The following is an 18,695-nucleotide window of genomic DNA, read 5'->3' as shown; positions in this document are numbered from 1 at the left end:
ATCATATAACATTGTTTGGAACCAAGCAAACACAATTCATTATGTTGTCTTCCTTGTCCAACATCTACTCCTAAGCATGTAATGGTTTGGTGAGTGCTCACAATTGCAAAAAGTGTCTAAGATGATATATTTATATGTGAACCTATCTTTCCTTATTACTTCTTATTAATTGCAACAATGACTGAGGTCTATGTTGATTTATTCTCAACAAGTTTCAATCATCATACGTGTCATAAGTGAATTTATCACTTTCCATAAGATCGTCTCATGATCTTTCATGCTATCGTTCTTTTCATACTTTTGATCATGTCACAAAGCAAAGCCCTTGACTAAGAAACTCTTTATTATATAGCTCGTAAGCTCGAATACATCGGGAGAGAGACAAAAGCAAAAGACTCAAACTAAACACTAAAGACTTATTCCTCTAAAAGAAGAAATAAAAACTGAAAAGGAAAGAACTAAAACAAAGGTAAAAGCAAAAGATATAAAGCTGATACGATACGAGGGCAACTCCCCCAAGCTTGGCAGAAGCCAAGGGGATTGCCCATACCAATGCTTAGTTATCTTCCTTTGATGGTGATGGTGGTGGAGTTGTTGGAGTAGTCTGATCCTCCGTCTTCCAAGGCATAGGTGCTCCATCATGGCAGGATGAACGAGTCGCCGGAATCCTCAAATCTGCAGCCAACCTTATTGATTTAAATATGTACTCATACTCACAGTTTTGGTTCTGCAGGTCATAGATCTGGCCCTGAAGTTGATCAACCCTGTCATAGAGCCTGGAGAGGTGTTTCCCAATATCAATGGCATCCATCTTGTGATTGCTAGTGAACTCCGTGATCATCGTGTGGTTGGCGTTGAGTCCACGCTCCACCATCCCTTGGCACTTGAAGACTTGTTGCTCCATTGCCTCGAGCCTCGTCTCCATGCTTCCGGTCTTCTTAGGCCCCTCAACATCACAGATGTGCAACATCCCCTCGCTCATCTTGATAGATTGAGGGTGTTTCAGCACTTCCGTGAGGTAGGGATTGATGACCTTCTCGAAGATCTTATCCTTAGGAGCGTTTGGGGAAGTCATGATGATCTAGATCTGTCATAGAAACAGGCTCGAAACGAAAACAGAGGAAAACTACGCAATACGGAGATCAAAACCTTCGGGCAACTATATATTGATTTTTTCTGGGCCAGAAGGAGTCCTCCGCAAGAAAACGGAGTCCGGGAGGCACACGAGGTGCCCACAAGCTTGCCCTCCGCCACTAGGGGGTAGGGGCGGTGGTAGGGCTTGTGGCTGCCTCGTTCGCTCTCCGGACTGCTTTTTATTTATCTAATTTTCCAAAAATTCCAAAACGGAAGAAATTTCCTATTGGAAAAGTATCGGAGTCCAATTTCTTACCGAAACAAATACATCTTCGTTTTCAAGGTCTGAAACAGGGTGATAAACATCCCTTATGTACTCCTCTGGAGTTATGAATTGATGATATTAGTCTCAACATTTATGGGAGTACCAGAGATGTAATGCTTGATTCTTTGACCATATTCCACTCTAGGAAAATTTCCTTCCGTGCTATTGATTTTGATGGCACCGGAACGATATACTTCCTCGATAACATAGGGACCTTCCCAATTAGAGAGAAGCTTGCCTGGAAAGAATCTCAAACGAGAATTGTATAGCAAGACATAATCACCTACATTGAACTCTCGTTTGTGTATTCGTTTTCGTGCCATATCTTAACCTTTTCCTTGAACAACCTGCCATTCCCGTATGCCTGGGCTCTCCATTCATCTAACGAGCTGATATCAACCAACCACTTCTCACCAGCAAGTTTGAAATCAAAGTTGAGCTCTTTTATTGCTCAATAAGCTTTGTGTTCCAGCTCAAGAGGTAAATGACATGCCTTACCGTAAACCATTTTATACGGTGACATGCCCATGGGATTCTTATAAGCAGTCCTATAAGCCCATAGTGCATCGTCAAGTTTGCTAGACCAGTTCTTTCGAGATCTATTGACGGTCTTTTGTAAGATCAACTTGATCTCCCTATTACTCAACTCAACTTGACCACTAGACTGAGGATGATAAGGAGATGCAACTCTATGGTTGACATCATACTTAGCTAGCATCTTGCGGAAAACACCATGAATGAAGTGTGAACCGCCATCAGTCATCAAGTATCTAGGGACTCCAAATCTTGGGAATATGACTTCTTTAAGCATCTTAATAGAGGTGTGGTGATCAGCATTTTTAGTGGGGATAGCTTCTACCCACTTAGTAACGTAATCCACAGCAACTAAGATGTGAGTGTACCCATTGGAAGTCGGGAAGGGTCCCATATAATCAAAGCCCCAGACATCAAATGGTTCAATGAAAAGTGAATAGTTCATATGCATCTCTTGACGCTTACTGATGTTCCCTATCCTTTGGCATTCGTCACAAGACAAGACAAACTTACGGGAATCCTTGAAGAGAGTGGGCCAATAGAAACCTGATTGCAATACCTTATGGGCAGTTCTATCTCCAGCATGGTGTCCTCCTAGGCTTCGGAATGACAATTCTGCAGGATATGTCCCTGTTCATGTTCAGGCACACAACGTGTAATAACACCATCTACTCATTCCTTATAAAGGTGAGGATCATCCCAAAAGTAGTGTCTCAAATCAAAGAAGAACTTCTTCTTTTGTTGATAGGTGAAACTGGGTGGTATGTATTTGGCTACGATATAGTTTGCATAATCGGCATACCACGGTGCACTAAGTGAAGTGCGGATGACATTTAATTTCTCATCAGGAAAGCTGTCATCAATAGGTAGTGGGTCATCAAGGACATTATCTAGCCTAGACAAGTTATCTGCTACAGGGTTATCAACACCCTTTCGGTCAACGACGTGCAAATCAAATTCATGTAGCAGGAGAACCCATCTGATCAACCTAGGCTTAGCGTCCTTCTTCTCCATAAGGTACTTAATAGCAGCATGATCAGAGTGAATAGTGACTTTTGAGTCAACTATGTAAGATCTGAACTTTTCACATGCAAACACGACTTCTAAAAATTCCTTCTCCGTAGTGGCATAGTTTCTTTGGGCACTGTCTAGAGTTTTACTAGCGTAGTGAATGACATTCAAATTCTTGTCAACTCTTTGTCCTAGAATAGCACCAACAGCATAATCACTAGCGTCACACATGATTTCAAAGGGCAAGTTCCAGTCAGGTGGTTGAACAATAGGTGCGGTTATCAAAGCCATCTTAAGTATTTCGAAAGCTTCCTCACAATCCTCATCAAAAGCAAAAGGAACATCCTTCTATAGAAATATTAGAGAAGTCTTTAATGAACCTTCTATAGAAACCAGCATGACCTAGGAAACTTCGTATACCTCTGATATCTGTGGGGCAAGGCATTTTCTCAATTGCATCAACCTTAGCCTTATCAACTTCAATGCCTCTTTCAGAGATTTTGTGTCCTAAGACGATAACTTCATTAACCATAAAGTGGCACTTCTCCCAATTCAAGACGAGGTTGGTTTCTTCGCATCTCTGTAAGACTCGATCAAGGTTGCTGAGGCAATCATCAAAGGAAGACCCGTAAACGGAGAAGTCATCCATGAAAACCTCGACGATCTTTTCACATAAGTCAGAGAATATAGCCATCATACATCTTTGGAAGGTGGCAGGTGCATTACATAAGCCAAAAGGCATACGTCTATAGGCAAAGGTACCGAAAGGGCAAGTGAAAGTGGTTTTCTCTTGATCAGATTGTGCAACAGGTATTTGCGAGAAACCTGAATAACCGTCTAGAAAGCAAAAGTGTGTGTGCTTTGATAGCCTTTCTAGCATTTGGTCGATAAACGGCAAAGAATAATGATCTTTCCTGGTTGCCTTGTTCAGTTTCCGGAAGTCTATCACCATTCTATAGCCGGTAATAATCCTTTGTGGGATTAGTTCATCCTTATCATTAGGAACGACGGTGATTCCTCCCTTCTTAGGTACGCAATGTACTAGACTTACCCAATCACTATGAGCAACAGGATAAATGATTCCTCCTTCCAGAAGATTTAATATTTCTTTTCTAACGACCTCTTTCATCTTAGGATTTAATCTCCTTTGATGATGAGCAACTGGTTTAAAGTCAGGATCGGTTTTAATCTTGTGCTGACATAGAGTAGGACTAATACCCTTAAGATCATCAAGAGTATATCCAATAGCAGCGCGGTGCTTCCTGAGAGTTTTTAGTAACTTCTTCTCTTCGCGCTTTGAGAGGAGAGCACTAATAATGACAGGATATATCTCCTCCTCATCAAGATAGGCATACTTAAGAGTATCAAGCAACTGTTTAAGCTCGAACACAGGATCACCCTTTGGTGGGGGAGGATCCCCAAGCAGTTCAACAGGCAGATTATTCTTGAGAATAGGATATTGTTCTAAGACAATTTTATCTATCTCATATCTCTCCTCCATATGCATATCATTTTCATGCTCAAGAAGATATTCTCTAAAGGATCCGTAGGAGGTACGGCAATAAAGGCAAGAGCAATGATTTCATCTCTACCAGACGGCTCTCTTTCATGGGTTTGTCTTCCAAACTTGGAGAAGTTAAATTCACGAGACACACCCTCAAAACTTACTATGACAGTCTGCTTAATGCAATCAATGTGAGCATTGACAGTGTTGATAAAGGGTCTACCGAATATGATGAGACAAAAGCAATCTTGTGCAGTACCAAGGACGAGGAAATCAGTAGGATACTTCGTTTTACCACACATGACTTCAGCGTCTCTCACAATTCCCAGAGGGCAGATAGTGTCTCTATTAGCTAGCGTAATAGTGACATCAATGGGTTCTAACTCAACAGGTGCAATCTCATCTTTGATTTCATCATATAGAGAATGGGTATTGCACTAACACTAGCTCCCATATCACATAAACCATGGTAACATTGATCTCCTATCTTAACAGAAACAACGGGCATGCCAACTACAGGTCCGTGTTTGTCTTTCGCGTGAGGTTTAGCAATTCTAGTGGAGTCCTCACAGAATTTGATAACATGCCCATCTATGTCTTCGGCTAAGAGATCTTTGATAATAGCAACACTAGGTTCAACTCTAATTTCCTCAGGGGGTGCAAGTGGTCTAATGTAACCCCTACGTATCACAGTTGGAGCTTTAGAATAATCCTTTATCCTAGCAGGGTATTGTGGTTTCTCAGCGTAAGCACAAGGAACAACAGGATCACTAAAAGCAATGACTTTCTCCTCAACTAGATTGGTTTTGGCTACGTTGCTTTCTACAGGAGGATGATATTTAAACCACTTCTCTTTGGGAAGACCAACATGAGCAGCAAAATATTCACATAGAGAAGCTACTATCTCAGAGTCAAGTCCATACTTAGCGCTAAAATCTCTAGAAGTGTTTGTCTCAACAAAAGATTTAACGCAATCAAACTGGAAATTCATACCTGACTCCTTACCTTCCTCCAGCTCCCAATCTTCAGAGTTGCGTTTGATTCTCTCCAATAGATTCCACTTGTGATCAATATCCTTCTTCATAAAAGAACCGGCACAAGAAGTGTCAAGCATGGTACGATCTTCATGAGAAAGCCGAGCATAAAGTTTTGAGTGATGATTTCTCTCGAGAGCTCATGATTGGGGCATGAATATAGCATTGATTTAAGCCCCCCCAAGCTTGAGCTATGCTTTCCCTGTCACGAGGCCAAAAGTTATAAATAAAGTTCCGATCACGATGTACTAAATGCATAGGATAGAACTTTCAATGAAATTCCAATTTCAACCGATTGTAGCCCCATGGTCCAGTATCATCACATAGCCTATACCATGTCAACGCCTTATCCTTCAAAGATAAAGGAAATACTTTCTTCTTTAACTTATCCTCGGGCAAACCTGCAAGCTTAAATAAACCACAAACTTCATCTACATAGATCAGATGCAAGTCTGGATGTGAAGATCCATCTCCCGTGAAAGGATTAGCCAGCAGTTTCTCAAGCATACCCGAAGGAATTTCATAAAAGTTATTTTCAGTAGGTACCTCAGGTTGAGGAGCAACTCCTCGTACTTCCGTTCGTGGTGAAGATACCCCGAACAAACTCCTCAAAGGAACAGTTTCCATAGTGACAAGTGACAATAAATTTCAGCACAGTATAAAAATGTTTCCTTACCAATTTCCACTTACCAAAGGCGCTTCACTCCCCGACAACGGCGCCAGAAAAGAGTCTTGATGACCCACAAGTATAGGGGATCAATCGTAGTCCTTTCGATAAGTAAGAGTGTCGAACCCAACGAGGAGCAGAAGGCTCTGATAAACGGATTTCAGCAAGGTAATAACTGCAAGCACTGAAAGTAGCGGTAACAAGTGATTGTGTAGCGAGGTGAAACGTAGCAAGCAAAGAGTAACAAGTAACAAGTAGTAGCAACGGTGCAGCAAGTGGCCCAATCCCTTTTGTAGCAAGGGACAAGCCTGAACAAAGTCTTATAGGAGGAAAAACGCTCCCGAGGACACACACGAATTTCTGTCATGCTAGTTTCATCATGTTCATATGATTCGCGTTCGTTACTTTGATAGTTTGATATGTGGGTGGACTGGCGCTTGGGTACTGCCCTTACTTGGACAAGCATCCCACTTATGATTAACCTCTCTCGCAAGCATCCGCAACTACAAAAGAAGAATTAAGACAAAGTCTAACCATAGCTTTAAACTAGTGGATCCAAATCAGCCCCTCACGAAGCAACGCATAGACTGGAGTTTAAGCTTCTGTCACTCCAGCAACCCGTCATCTACTTATTACTTCCCAATGCCTTCCTCTAGGCCCAAATATGGTGAAGTGTTATGTAGTCGACGTTCACATAACACCACTAGAGGAAAAGACAACATACAACATATCAAAATACCGAACGAATATCAAATTCACATGACTATTATTAACATGACTTATCCCATGTCCTCAGGTACAAAAGTAACTACTCACAAAACATAATCATAATCATGATCAGAGGTGTAATGAATAGCATCAAGGATCTGAACATAAACTCTTCCACCAAGTAATCCAACTAGCATCAACTACAAAGAGTAATCAACACTACTAGCAACCTTACAAGTACCAATCGGAGTCGCGAGACGAAGATTGGTTACAAGAGATGAACTAGGGATTGGAGAGGAGATGGTGCTGATGAAGATGTTGATGAAGATGCCTCCCCTCCAACGAGAGGAGTGTTGGTGATGACGATGGCGACGATTTCCCCCTCCGGGAGGGAAGTTTCCCCGGCAGGACCGTCCTGCCGGAGCTCTAGATTAGATCTGCTCAAGCTCCGCCTTGTGGCGGCGGCAAAACCACAAAAAAGCTCCCCCCTTGATTTTTTTCTGGGCCAAGACGCTTCATATAGCAAAAGAGGGGGGCTAGTGGGCTGTCAGGGAGCCCACAAGCCCCCACTCTGCCACCAGGGGGTGGCGGTGTTAGGGCTTGTGGCGCCGTGGCAGCCCCCTCCGGTAGTTCTTTCGCCCAATATTTTTTATATAATCTAGAAAAAAATCCAAGTAACTTTTCAGGGCATTTGGAGATGTGCATAATAGTGGACTAGGATTTGCTGCTTTTCCAGTCCAGAATTCCAGCTCCCTGAATTCTTCCTCTTCAAATAAACCTTGCAAAATAAGAGAGAAAAGGCATAAATATGGTACCACAAGTAATATAACAGACCAAAAAGCAATAAATATCAACATGAAAGCATGATGCAAAATGGACGTATCAGCTCACGCCATTCGCACGGAGCTAGGGAGACCAAGCTCCTTGACCTCAGCATCATCGACTACTTCAACAAGATGATGCGCCTCTGTGACACCATGGCTTGCATTGGCCAGCCGCTCTGCCCTGAGGACTTCACCACCTTTGTTATGAATGGATTGGATGCTGACTATGATAACCTCACCGAGAACATCAATGGTCGTGACGTCCCTCTCCAACCTCGTGAGCTCTACTCCCGCCTCCTCGCCACTGAACTGCACCTCAAGTCTTGCTGTTTGACTCCGAGTTTTGCCTCTACAAACGCTGCTGCTCGTGGCAAAGGGAAGCCATACAAAGCCGGCGGCCGCAGGCAAGGCGGGGCCTCTGACTCTACAGCTTTAGTGCCCCCCTGCCGCCGCCCCTATGCCCACGACAGGGGATGGCCGCCCGTGTGCATGATGTCCATCCTGTGGTGCCTAGCTCGCCTTCCATTTATGTGGGATTCCCGGCCACATCGCATCCCGCTGCCATCGTCGCTTCAAGCATGACTTCCTCGGTAATGGCAACAATGGTAAAGGCAATAAAAACAAGCTGCCTTGGTCAATCACGGGCATGGACACACTCCATCGTATCCTATTGATCCAACATGATACATGGATACGGGTGCTACTCACCACCTGACAAGTGAGATTGGTAAGCTCTCCACTCAGGAGCCATATTGCGGTCATGATCAGGCTCACACCGCCAATGAAGAAGGTATGCATATATCACATGTTGGTCAGGCATCGCTTCTTACCCATAAACACAAATCTTTACATCTCCGCAATGTTCTTAGAGTCCCTTCTACTACCGGTAGTTTGTTGTCAGTTCCTCAACTTACTCGTGACAATAACATCTTCACTGTGTTTCATCCTTTTTACCTTTTTATCAAGGATCGGGACAGGAGGGAAGTTCTTCTTAGAGGTCGCCTGCGCCATGGACTCTATGCACTTGATATGCCGTCTACCTCTCAAGCTTTCAGTGGTGTCCGTGTGTCGCTCACTCATTGGCCTGCACAGCTTGGTCATCCCGCCACTCCCATAGTTCATAGTATTCTTCATCGCATGATCTTCCAGTTGTGTCCAATAAAGATGCTGCTACAGTTTGTGATGCTTGTCAACAAGGAAAGAATCATCACCTTCCGTTTTCAGAGTCATGTCGTGTCGTGAAAACTCCACTTGAGCTTGTGTTTTCTAATGTATGGGGCCATGCCCAAACTTCTGTTAGTGGCCATAACTGTCATGTCAGTTTTATTGATGCTTATAGTCGGTTTACTTGGCTTTATCTTATCAAGAACAAATCCGATGTGTTTGATGTTTTTCTTCAGTTCTAAGCTCATGTTGAGCGTCTTCTTAAGCATAAGCTTATCCATGTTCAGTTGGATTGGGGGGTGAATATCAGAACCTCAATGCGTTATTTAATAAGCTTGGGATTTCGCATCGCGTGTGTTGTCCTCATACACATCAGCAGAATGGCGCAGCCGAACGTAAGCATCGTCATATTGTTGAAACTGGCATTACTTTACTTTCTCATGCATCAGTACCCTTCCGTTTTTGGAGTGACGCGTTTTCCACAACCTGTTTTCTTATAAATAGGCTCCCCTCACGACGCCTTGGGATGAAAACACCACTTGAACTCTTGCTTAATGAATCTCCCAACTATAGCTTTCTTAAAGTTTTTGGATGTGCATGTTGGCCTCATCTTCACCCTTATAACAAGCATAAGCTTGAGTTTAGGTCCAAACTATGTGTCTTCCTTGGGTATAGTTCACTTCACAAAGGGTATAAGTGTCTTCATATTCCGTCTAACCGTGTCTACATCTATCGCGATGTTGTGTTTGACGAGAATGTTTTTCTGTTTCATCTTTTTCACCAGCTCTCACTTCGCCGTCATCATATTCCACCCCTCCACTGCCTACTGAGTTTGTTGATGTTGCATACTCTCCTGCGTTTCTTCCTAATCATGCTGCAGGTACAGATCATGGAGCCCGTCCTGAGTTGTTGGAGGAATGGAGCGGTCGGCTGCTCCTGATGTGAACATCGGCTCTCTGCATGTGTCGTGCACGTCTCAGCCGCTCTCACTCTTTCTGGGCCGACTTCCCCTGTGCTGAATTCGGCCGCACCTCCATCTTATGGGTCAGTCTCACCAACACCGGCTGTGTCTGATCTGGGCCGACCCGCGACGCCCACCCTGGCTTCGTCTGCCCCATCGCCTAGGCTGGCGTCTCTTGTGGCATCCTCGGGCTCCTTCTCGCCTATGTGGGACGAGGTTGTGTTGCCGCTCGGGTCTACATCGACGGCTTCATCACCACCAGCTATGGCTGCTACACCGGCTGCAGTTGCACCACCAACTGTGGATGCACCACTGGTTGCGACCGCTCCTCGTCTGCATACACGCAGCCAATCCGGCGTTGTCTGTCCCAAGAAACGTACATATGGGACCGTTGCTTGGCTTGCAGATTGTGTGGCGCTGTTACAAGATGGTCCCTCTGCTGAACCACGACACTTTCAGGCTTCTCTTGGGATTCCTCACTGGCGCCATGGTATGGAGCAAGAGTATCAAGCATTGTTGACGAATGGTACTTGGCAATTAGTCCCTCCGGTCTCTGGTGTGAATGTCATTGACTCCAAGTGGGTCTTCAAAGTTAAGAAGCATGCTAATGGTTCTATTGAACGCTACAAGGCACGACTAGTGGCGAAAGGGTTCAAACAACGGTATGGTCTTGACTATGAGGATACTTTTAGTCCGGTTGTCAAACCTACTACCATTCGGCTTCTGCTTTGCTTGGTTGTTACCCGAGGCTGGTTTCTTCGTCAATTGGATGTTCAGAATGCTTTTCTTCGTGGTGTTCTGGATGAGGGGGTTTACATGCGCCAGCCCCCGGGATTTGTTGACCCTTCTCGCCCTCATCATCTGTGTTGCCTGGTCAAGGCGCTCTATGGGCTGAAGCAGGCTCCTCGTGCATGGCATGCCAGGCTTGGCTCCGTTCTTTGGGCACTTGGTTTTGTTCCATCAACTGCTGACACATCGCTCTTTCTACTACGTGGGACTGAGGTAACAATGTATCTACCGATCTATGTTGATGACATTATCCTCATGAGCTCCTCCGATGCTGCTGCTGATCGGTTGATCTCTGCCTTGAGTGGTGATTTTGCGGTGAAAGATCTAGGCACCTTGCATTACTTCCTTGGGTTGGAGGTTTCTCGCTCTTCTGCTGGCTTGACACTCTCACAACATAAGTACTCTCTGGACTTGTTGCGACGGGCAGGTATGCTGATGTGCAAACAAGCCACCACTCTGATGTCTTCCACTGATCATTTGTCTGCATTTGATGGAGATCCTCTCACTTCTGATGATGCCACTGAGTATTGCAGTATTGTTGGTGGCTTGCAGTATCTGACCATCACTCGGCCAAACATCTCCTATGCAGTTAACCGGGTGTGTCAGTTCCTTCATGCTCCCACGATTTCTCATTCGACAGCATTTAAGCACATTCTCCGCTATGTTTGCCTTACTGCCCCGTACGGTTTGCTTCTTCAGCCTGCACAGTCTACGGAGCTCTTTGCATTCTCTGATGCAGATTGGGTTGGTAATCCAGATGACAGGCGATCCACGGGGCGGGGGGGGGGGGGGTGACATGCTCTATTCTTTGGTCCTATTTTGATTGCCTGGACTGCTCGTAAACAAGCTACGGTGTCTCGGAGTAGTACTGAGGCTGAATATAAAGCTTTTGCAAATGCTAGAGCTGAGATCATATGGGTACAATCCTTATTGAGAGAGTTGAGAGTTCCTCAAGCTCAACCGCCTGTCCTTTGGTGTGATAAAATTGGTGCTACTTATCTGTCATCTAATCCAGTGTTTCATGCTCAAACAAAACACATCGAAGTTGACTATCACTTTGTGCAGAAACGTGTTGCACAGAAGCTACTTCACATCAAGTTCATCTCCTCTAAAAATCAACTTGCTGACACCTTCACGAAGCCTCTACCTCAACCTCGGTTTGTAGGGTGTAGGCGCAATCTTAACATACTTTGTACCTAAGGGCATAGTTAAGATTAAGGGAGGGTGTTAGACTGTATTTACATATAGCTCTGGTATAGGTCTTGTATATTGTATTGTACACCCTCATGTACCCTGTTATATATATAAGATAGCCACACCTCAAGAAAGTGTCGAGCGGTTCCCAAAACCCTTTGTCTAATAATGCATGGTACATAAATTATTAAATTGGTACAAAAGGTAAGTAAATTATGATGATACATGAAATTGACGTCAAAGGTAAGTAAATTAAGATAAAATTGATGAAGAAAATAAGTAAATTAAGGTGATTGCTTAGTGTACATGAAACATGGGACAAAAGGCATGGTGGAAGAATAGAACCGATTGGACGAAAAAAGCCTAGTGACGGGACGTGATGAGAGGGGAAGGAGCGGTTGACAAGAATTCTGCGGCAGTAAAACTAACTTTGTGTATGTTTTAAGTAGATATAAAGATAAAGATAGAATGGTAGAGATGGAGATGGAGATGGAGATAGAGATAGAGATAAAGATTGATATGGATACTGATATAGTATATAGATACGCCGAAAAATAGGCATAGATCTAGATTTCCAACATGCTAAGTTCAGTGAAGATACCCTTTGTTGATTATTAGTTTTTTGCAAAACAGCAAATGTGTAAGAGTACACCAACACAAGGAACAAAACGGAGGCAGCAGTCCAATCCAGGCACAAGCATCCACTGACGACCCACCAACCCGCAGCCTCCTTATTTGTACAGATGCATGCACACCACGACTCCCTCCATTTCTCCACCACCTGGCCTGCCCACATCTCTCCTCTCTTCCTCAGTTCTCCTCCCCTCCTGAGAAAGCGAGGACTCAAACCCATGGCGCACTCCCGCCGCCGTCAACGCGCCACCACCAGCCTCGCCGTCCTCCTCCTGCTCTACGCCATCTCCGTATGCTCGCTCCTCCCCGCCGCCCGCGCCCAGGCCACCACCTTCACCAGCATCGTCGGCGGCAAGGAGTCCATCACCTTCTCCTTCCCCTCGTTCGACAACTCGCTGCGGCAGCTCCCCGGCAACCTCACCGTGCTGGGCAACGCCACCGTCAACGGGAATGCTCTGCAGATCACGCCGGACACCAGAAACGACCCGGAGAGGTTCCTCATCAACCAGACCGGCCGGGTCATGTTCCCCCGGGCCTACGTGCTCTGGGCCTCCGACGCGTCCAACTCCAGCGCCGACGGCCGGCGCGTCGCCTCCTTCTCCACCGTGTTCAAGGTCAACCTCTTCCGCGCGAACGCGTCCGTCAAGGGCGAAGGGTTGGCGTTCCTCATCGCGTCCGATGGCGCCGCCCCCCCGCCTCCCGGCAGCCACGGCGGCTACCTTGGCCTCACCAACGCGTCCACCGACGGTAGCGCCGCCAACGGGTTCGCGGCCGTGGAGCTGGACACAGTGAAGCAGGCCTACGACCCCGACGACAACCACGTCGGCCTCGACGTGAACGGCGTCCAGTCCAAGGTCGCCGCCTCCCTCACCCCCTTCGGCATCGACCTCGCGACCAACAACACCGACGACGACGGCAGCCACATGGTCTGGATCGAGTACAACGGCACGTCGCGGCACGTGTGGGTGTACATGGCCAAGAACGGGAGCAGGCCCGCCACTCCCGTGCTCAACGCGTCGCTGGACCTCTCGAGGGTCCTCCTCGGCAAGACGGCCTACTTCGGCTTCTCGGCGTCCACCGGCGTGCTGTACCAGCTCAACTGCTTGCACAGTTGGGACATGACGGTGGAGCTTCTCCCCGACGGCAGCGGCACCGGCAAGCAGCCGCTCTCCGGCTGGAAGCTCGGGCTGGCCATCGGCGCGCCGTGCGCCTTCGCCCTGGCGCTCGGTCTGTTCGCCGGCCTGTACATCAAGAGCAGGCGGAGGAGGATCGGGGACGACTCGAGCTCGATGGTCCGGAGCACCATTAACTTCGCCAGCATCCCCGGGGTGCCCAAGGAGTTCGACTACAAGGAGCTGAGGAAAGGGACGGGCAACTTCGACGAGAAGATGAAGCTGGGGCAGGGAGGGTACGGTGTGGTGTACCGCGCCACCGTGGTCGGGGAGCACGGGCAGAACATGGAGGTCGCCGTGAAACAGTTCTCCGGGGCCAACACCAAGGGACAGGAGGACTTCCTCGCCGAGCTTAGCATCATCAACCTCCTCCGCCACCGCAATCTCGTCAAGCTCCTCGGTAAACAACTGTTTCTTTAATTCTCTGCTCTGCACATTTCGCAACGTTCTTGATCAATAAAAATATTCCGTTCATCGCAGCCCCGTAGCTCTTTATAGTGCTTTTGATTCAAAGATTCTGCCAGAAACTGCATCATGGATGTCACTCAAAAATATCATCTTCATTCTAGGATGAGTCTCATTAGTTTTGCACTTCGGTTATGATTAAAGTAGACTAAAAAGAGGTTGCCTAAAGGGTTACGTGAAAGCGAACTTTTTATTTTTTATGCGAAAGTGAAAGCAAACCTTTGATTATGTCAAAAATTTGGTTACGTGAAAAACGAGTTGTAAATGTCAAACGCCGTCTATATAGATAGACGACAAAGGTAGGGGCATTTTCAGATTACGAATCAAAGGATAACGATGCAATCGAGATACTGATGGTTTAACTTACGAATAGGGACAACTACTCCAAGAAATTAGTTCTACTAGTACACTAGACTAGATTTCAAGTTTGCACCCAAGTATCTACTCCTATGACTAACCAGTTCCTATCTAGTGAAGGTTTGTTGCTTATATGATATGATTTGGGATTCCGGATCATGATTGCACTACCAATTTGACGACGCAATATTTGACCCGTCTATTAGTACTTCACATGCTCTACTGGCTTTGGAATAATAAAACAGTCTGAAGTAGTATACTAGTAGTACTAGACAACCTTGTCGCTAGAACAAAAATAGTCTAATTCTCTAATTAGCTGTTCACAATTCTGGAAATAAATCGATTAACCGCGGATGGTGAATTTGCAGGCTGGTGCCACCAGGACGGCGTGCTGCTGCTGGTGTACGACTTCATGCCCAACGGCAGCCTGGACAGGCACCTCTTCGGCGGGCCGGAGGCCCCGGTGCTCACCTGGGGCCAACGTTACAACATCGTCGCCGGCGTGGCCTCCGCCCTGAACTACCTCCACCACGAGTACGACCAGCGGGTGATCCACCGCGACATCAAGCCGTCCAACATCATGCTGGACGGCGCCTTCAACGCGCGTCTCGGCGACTTCGGCCTCGCCCGCGCGCTCGAGACCGACAAGACCTCCTACACCGACAAGATCGGCGTCCCGGGCACGCTGGGCTACATCGCGCCGGAGTGCTTCCACACGGGCAGGGCGACGCGGGAGTCGGACGTCTTCGGCTTCGGCGCCGTCATCCTGGAGATCGTCTCCGGCCGCCGCATCTCCTGCAGCAACGCCGCCGGGTGCAGCCAGCTGCTGGAGGGCGTGTGGCAGCTCCACGGCGCCGGCGGGGGCCGCATCCTCGAGGCCGTCGACAGGCGGCTCGTCGCCGGGGGGTTCGACGAGGGCGACGCGGAGCGGCTGCTGCTGCTGGGCCTCGCGTGCAGCCACCCGAACCCCGGGGAGCGGCCGAGGGCGCGCGCCATCGTGCAGATCCTGGCGCGCTCCGCGCCGCCGCCGGATGTGCCGGCGGCGAAGCCGGCCTTCATGTGGCCCGCGCTGCCGGTCGTGCTCGGGGACGACGACGGGGAGACGCCGGTGTCCGGGACCAGCACGGCGCTGACCTCCTCATCGTCGTACTACGCCTCGTCGGCGGGGTGGACGACGCAGAACTACCTGCTCACCAGGGAGCACGACGTGACGGACAGGGACATGTCCACGGCGTGAGGTGAGCGCCGGCGAGGGCGAGCCTGCCGGCCGCCATGCGAGGACGTATGAGTGAGTCAGTCAACGGCACGTGGGATCAAGATCAACAATTAGTTGGTCGTGTGTTCATGATGGTGAGCTCGTGACACCGACGTGGCGAATAAGATGTAGATAGTGATCAGTGTGCATGCTATATATGTCTGGGTTGGGGAGCTATAGCTTTTCATTTCTGGATTAAAGTGAGTAGTACTCCTACAACTTTTATCTGATCTTTTCGTTGATTGCCCTTTTGCCGTCGTGTCCAGTACTCCAAGTGCGGCTGTGTGTAAATAGCTAGCCGACTTCTCGGTGTTTTTAATGAGAGGTGGCCAGTTCTCTGTGCTGGCTTTTTTTTTTTTTGCGCAGACTCTGTGCTGGCTTTCTTTTAAAGTGAGTAGTATAAGAGTTGATATTTGTACCACAATACCAAGCAATGATTTTTTTTTTTTGCGGAAATAAAACTTGTACTCCCTCCGTTCCTAAATATAAGACCTTTTAGAGATTGTACTATAAACTACATACGGATGTACATAAACATATTTCAGAGTATAGATTCACTCATATTGCTCCGTATGTAGTCTCCTAGTAAAATCCTAAAAGGTCTTATATTTTGGAAGGGAGGGAGTATTACTCAATGTAAGGGTCTATACAATCAACCAAGACCAACTTCAAAACATCCTCAGGAGCAGAACTAACCCAAGTCATAATTCTACCTTCGATCCTACCAAAACTAGCTAGGTGATCGGGAGCTTTATTTTAAGATCTAGGGATAAAAGAGAAACAAGTTTTCCTAAGACTCAAAAGAAATTTAATTTCACCAACTATAGAGGCATACATTGATCGATCCGGTTCACCGCTTGTAATCATCGCCACAGCTGTGTTCGAGTCCATCTCTATCAGAATTGACAGGTCGGATCGTTGAATGAGGAAGGAAATCCCTTCCATACAAGCACACAGTTCGGCCTCCACAGCATCTCTGCAAGAGAAAAGAGATATGCAATAGGAGAACACAATAGCCCCGAGGTTGTCTCTCACGATCATTCCTGCCCCAGCATCACCATCTTCCGAGAAAGAGCCATCGGTATTCAGTTTAGCCCAACCTGATGGGGGTGGCATCCAGGGGGCAGCAGGACTATTCTCTCCAACCCTTTTAGATGGGCTTTTGCTGAAACAACAACTCCGTTTCCCTTTGATCAGATCCTCGGAAGAGCTTTCGTTCATGCTTGATAACGCCTCAACATAATCCTGCAGGTATTTCACCAAGACCGACAGTGGGGGAGCAGGTTTAGAGTGTACCAGTTGATTGCGAACATACCAACTTCTCCAAAAGATTAGCATCAGCAATCCCCTCTGTAGTTCGGACAGTGGGGCGAGCACATGAAGTAGTCATTCCTTCCCAATTCCTTCCATTATTTGCAACGTTGGAAGTTCCGATACTTCGGCCATAGCAAGGTATAGATCCCTACCAAACTGACATTTAACAAAAGGATGAAAGTTGTCCTCCTCCTCCATGCCACAAACTGGACAACAGCTAGTAACTTCCAACCGAATTTTATGCTTGTTTCTCCAGGTTGGGAGCGAATCAATCGACAGTCTCCAAGCGAAGTTTTTTATTGTTGGTGGCACTTTGCAACTCCATATATACTTCCAGCAGCTTCTGCTTCCATCCGGTGCCGAGCTAGAAGAGACCACAGACTCCCTGATAGACTCATCGAACGCAAATGTATATGTTGATTTTACTGTGAACACCCCTAACTTTGCAGGAGCCCAAGCAACAACATCCTCCTCCAGCCTTGGGGAAGCTCTTATCTTCAGAATTTCTAGGATCCATTGTTCTTAAACAAATCGAATACGACATCGACCTTGTGGAGATATTGGCTTAAAAGAGTGAGGTCGTGGAATCCAATTATCTCGCCACACACGAATATTCTAACCGTTCCCAACACGTCAAATGATTCCTTTCTTCAGAAGATTAAGACCATGACTAACAGCCCGCCAAGACGATGACGCATTACCTGAGAAGACATTATCCATAAGATTACCACGAGAGTAATATCTAGCTTTTAGGATTCGTGCACATAGACTATCAGGCTTAGTAATGAGCCTCCATTCTTGGCGAGCGAGTAATGCCTGATTGAACAGTCGGAAGTCTCGAAATCCTGCGCCTCCTCCATCTTTAGGCTGTAACAAGTAATGCCACCCTATCCAGTGTACCTTTCTCCTTCCCTTCTTTGAGCCCCAATAGAAGTTCCTAACCATCTAAGTTAGATCATCACAAACAACGAAAGAAAGTTTGAAAACTCCCATGATGTAGGTAGGAAGTGCTTGCGCTACAGCCTCGGTTGGGCTAGATACCCATCCCGCCATTGCATCAATCTCTTAGTGAGCCTTGTCTGGAGATTTTGGAAGCGTCCTTTCGACATCCGGCCTTCAGGAGTAGGCATGCCTATATATTTTTCTTCAAACACCAAACTAGACACTCCCAACATAGCTCTCACCTCTTCCTGCTGCACCAACATGCAAGCTGTACCAAAGAGAATCAAACACTTATTAGGATTAAGACATTGGCTTGTTGCTTTACCATACATCTGAAGCACATCCTTCACAAACTTAGCCTGGTTCTGGACGCCTCAAAGAACAACAAGGTGTCATCCGCAAACAACAAATGGGAAATGCTAGGAGCAAGCCTACATACTTTAACCAGGGAGATCTCATCCCTCTCAACTTTATTTCAAAGAATCGCTGACAAGCCGTCCGCCACAAATAGGAACAAGAATGGTGAAAGGGGGTCACCTTGCCGAAGCCCACACGTTGGTGCAAATGAATTCAAGAGGGTCCCATTAAGCTTAACAACATACCTCAGCGATGTGGCACAAGTCATAATCCAGTCAATCCATCGTTGAGCGAAACCCATCTTTTGCATCACCTGCCTCAAGAAAACCCAATCCACTCTATCATATGCCTTGCATAGACCACTTTGTAAGCGCAAAAACTTTTAGTGGGGGTCTTTTTCCTGTTTAATAT

General features: G+C 46.8%; 1 protein-coding gene across 1 annotated transcript; it reads left to right on the top strand.

The window, feature by feature from the left end:
• The first annotated feature begins 12,453 nt into the window (after positions 1-12,453).
• On the top strand, positions 12,454-16,026 carry LOC123402244 (probable L-type lectin-domain containing receptor kinase S.5). Its single transcript, XM_045096136.1, has 2 exons — positions 12,454-13,994; positions 14,785-16,026. Exons 1-2 carry the CDS (start codon positions 12,533-12,535, stop codon positions 15,651-15,653), a joined length of 2,331 nt encoding a protein of 776 aa, XP_044952071.1. The 5' UTR covers positions 12,454-12,532; the 3' UTR covers positions 15,654-16,026.
• The last annotated feature ends 2,669 nt before the right edge of the window (positions 16,027-18,695 follow it).

Source organism: Hordeum vulgare, chromosome 6H, assembly GCF_904849725.1.
Source record: "Hordeum vulgare subsp. vulgare chromosome 6H, MorexV3_pseudomolecules_assembly, whole genome shotgun sequence".
NCBI classification, from domain to species: Eukaryota; Viridiplantae; Streptophyta; class Magnoliopsida; order Poales; family Poaceae; genus Hordeum; species Hordeum vulgare.
Note: the sequence above shows the minus strand (reverse complement) of the source record. Positions and strands in the feature narration are given on the sequence as shown.

Excerpts from the sequence above, each read along its gene's own strand:
- LOC123402244 (XM_045096136.1), top strand. The coding sequence starts at position 12,533 with ATGCATGCACACCACGACTCCCTCCATTTCTCCACCACCTGGCCTGCC. Across the intron at positions 13,995-14,784 it reads CAATCTCGTCAAGCTCCTCG|GCTGGTGCCACCAGGACGGC; the intron begins GTAAACAACTGT and ends GTGAATTTGCAG.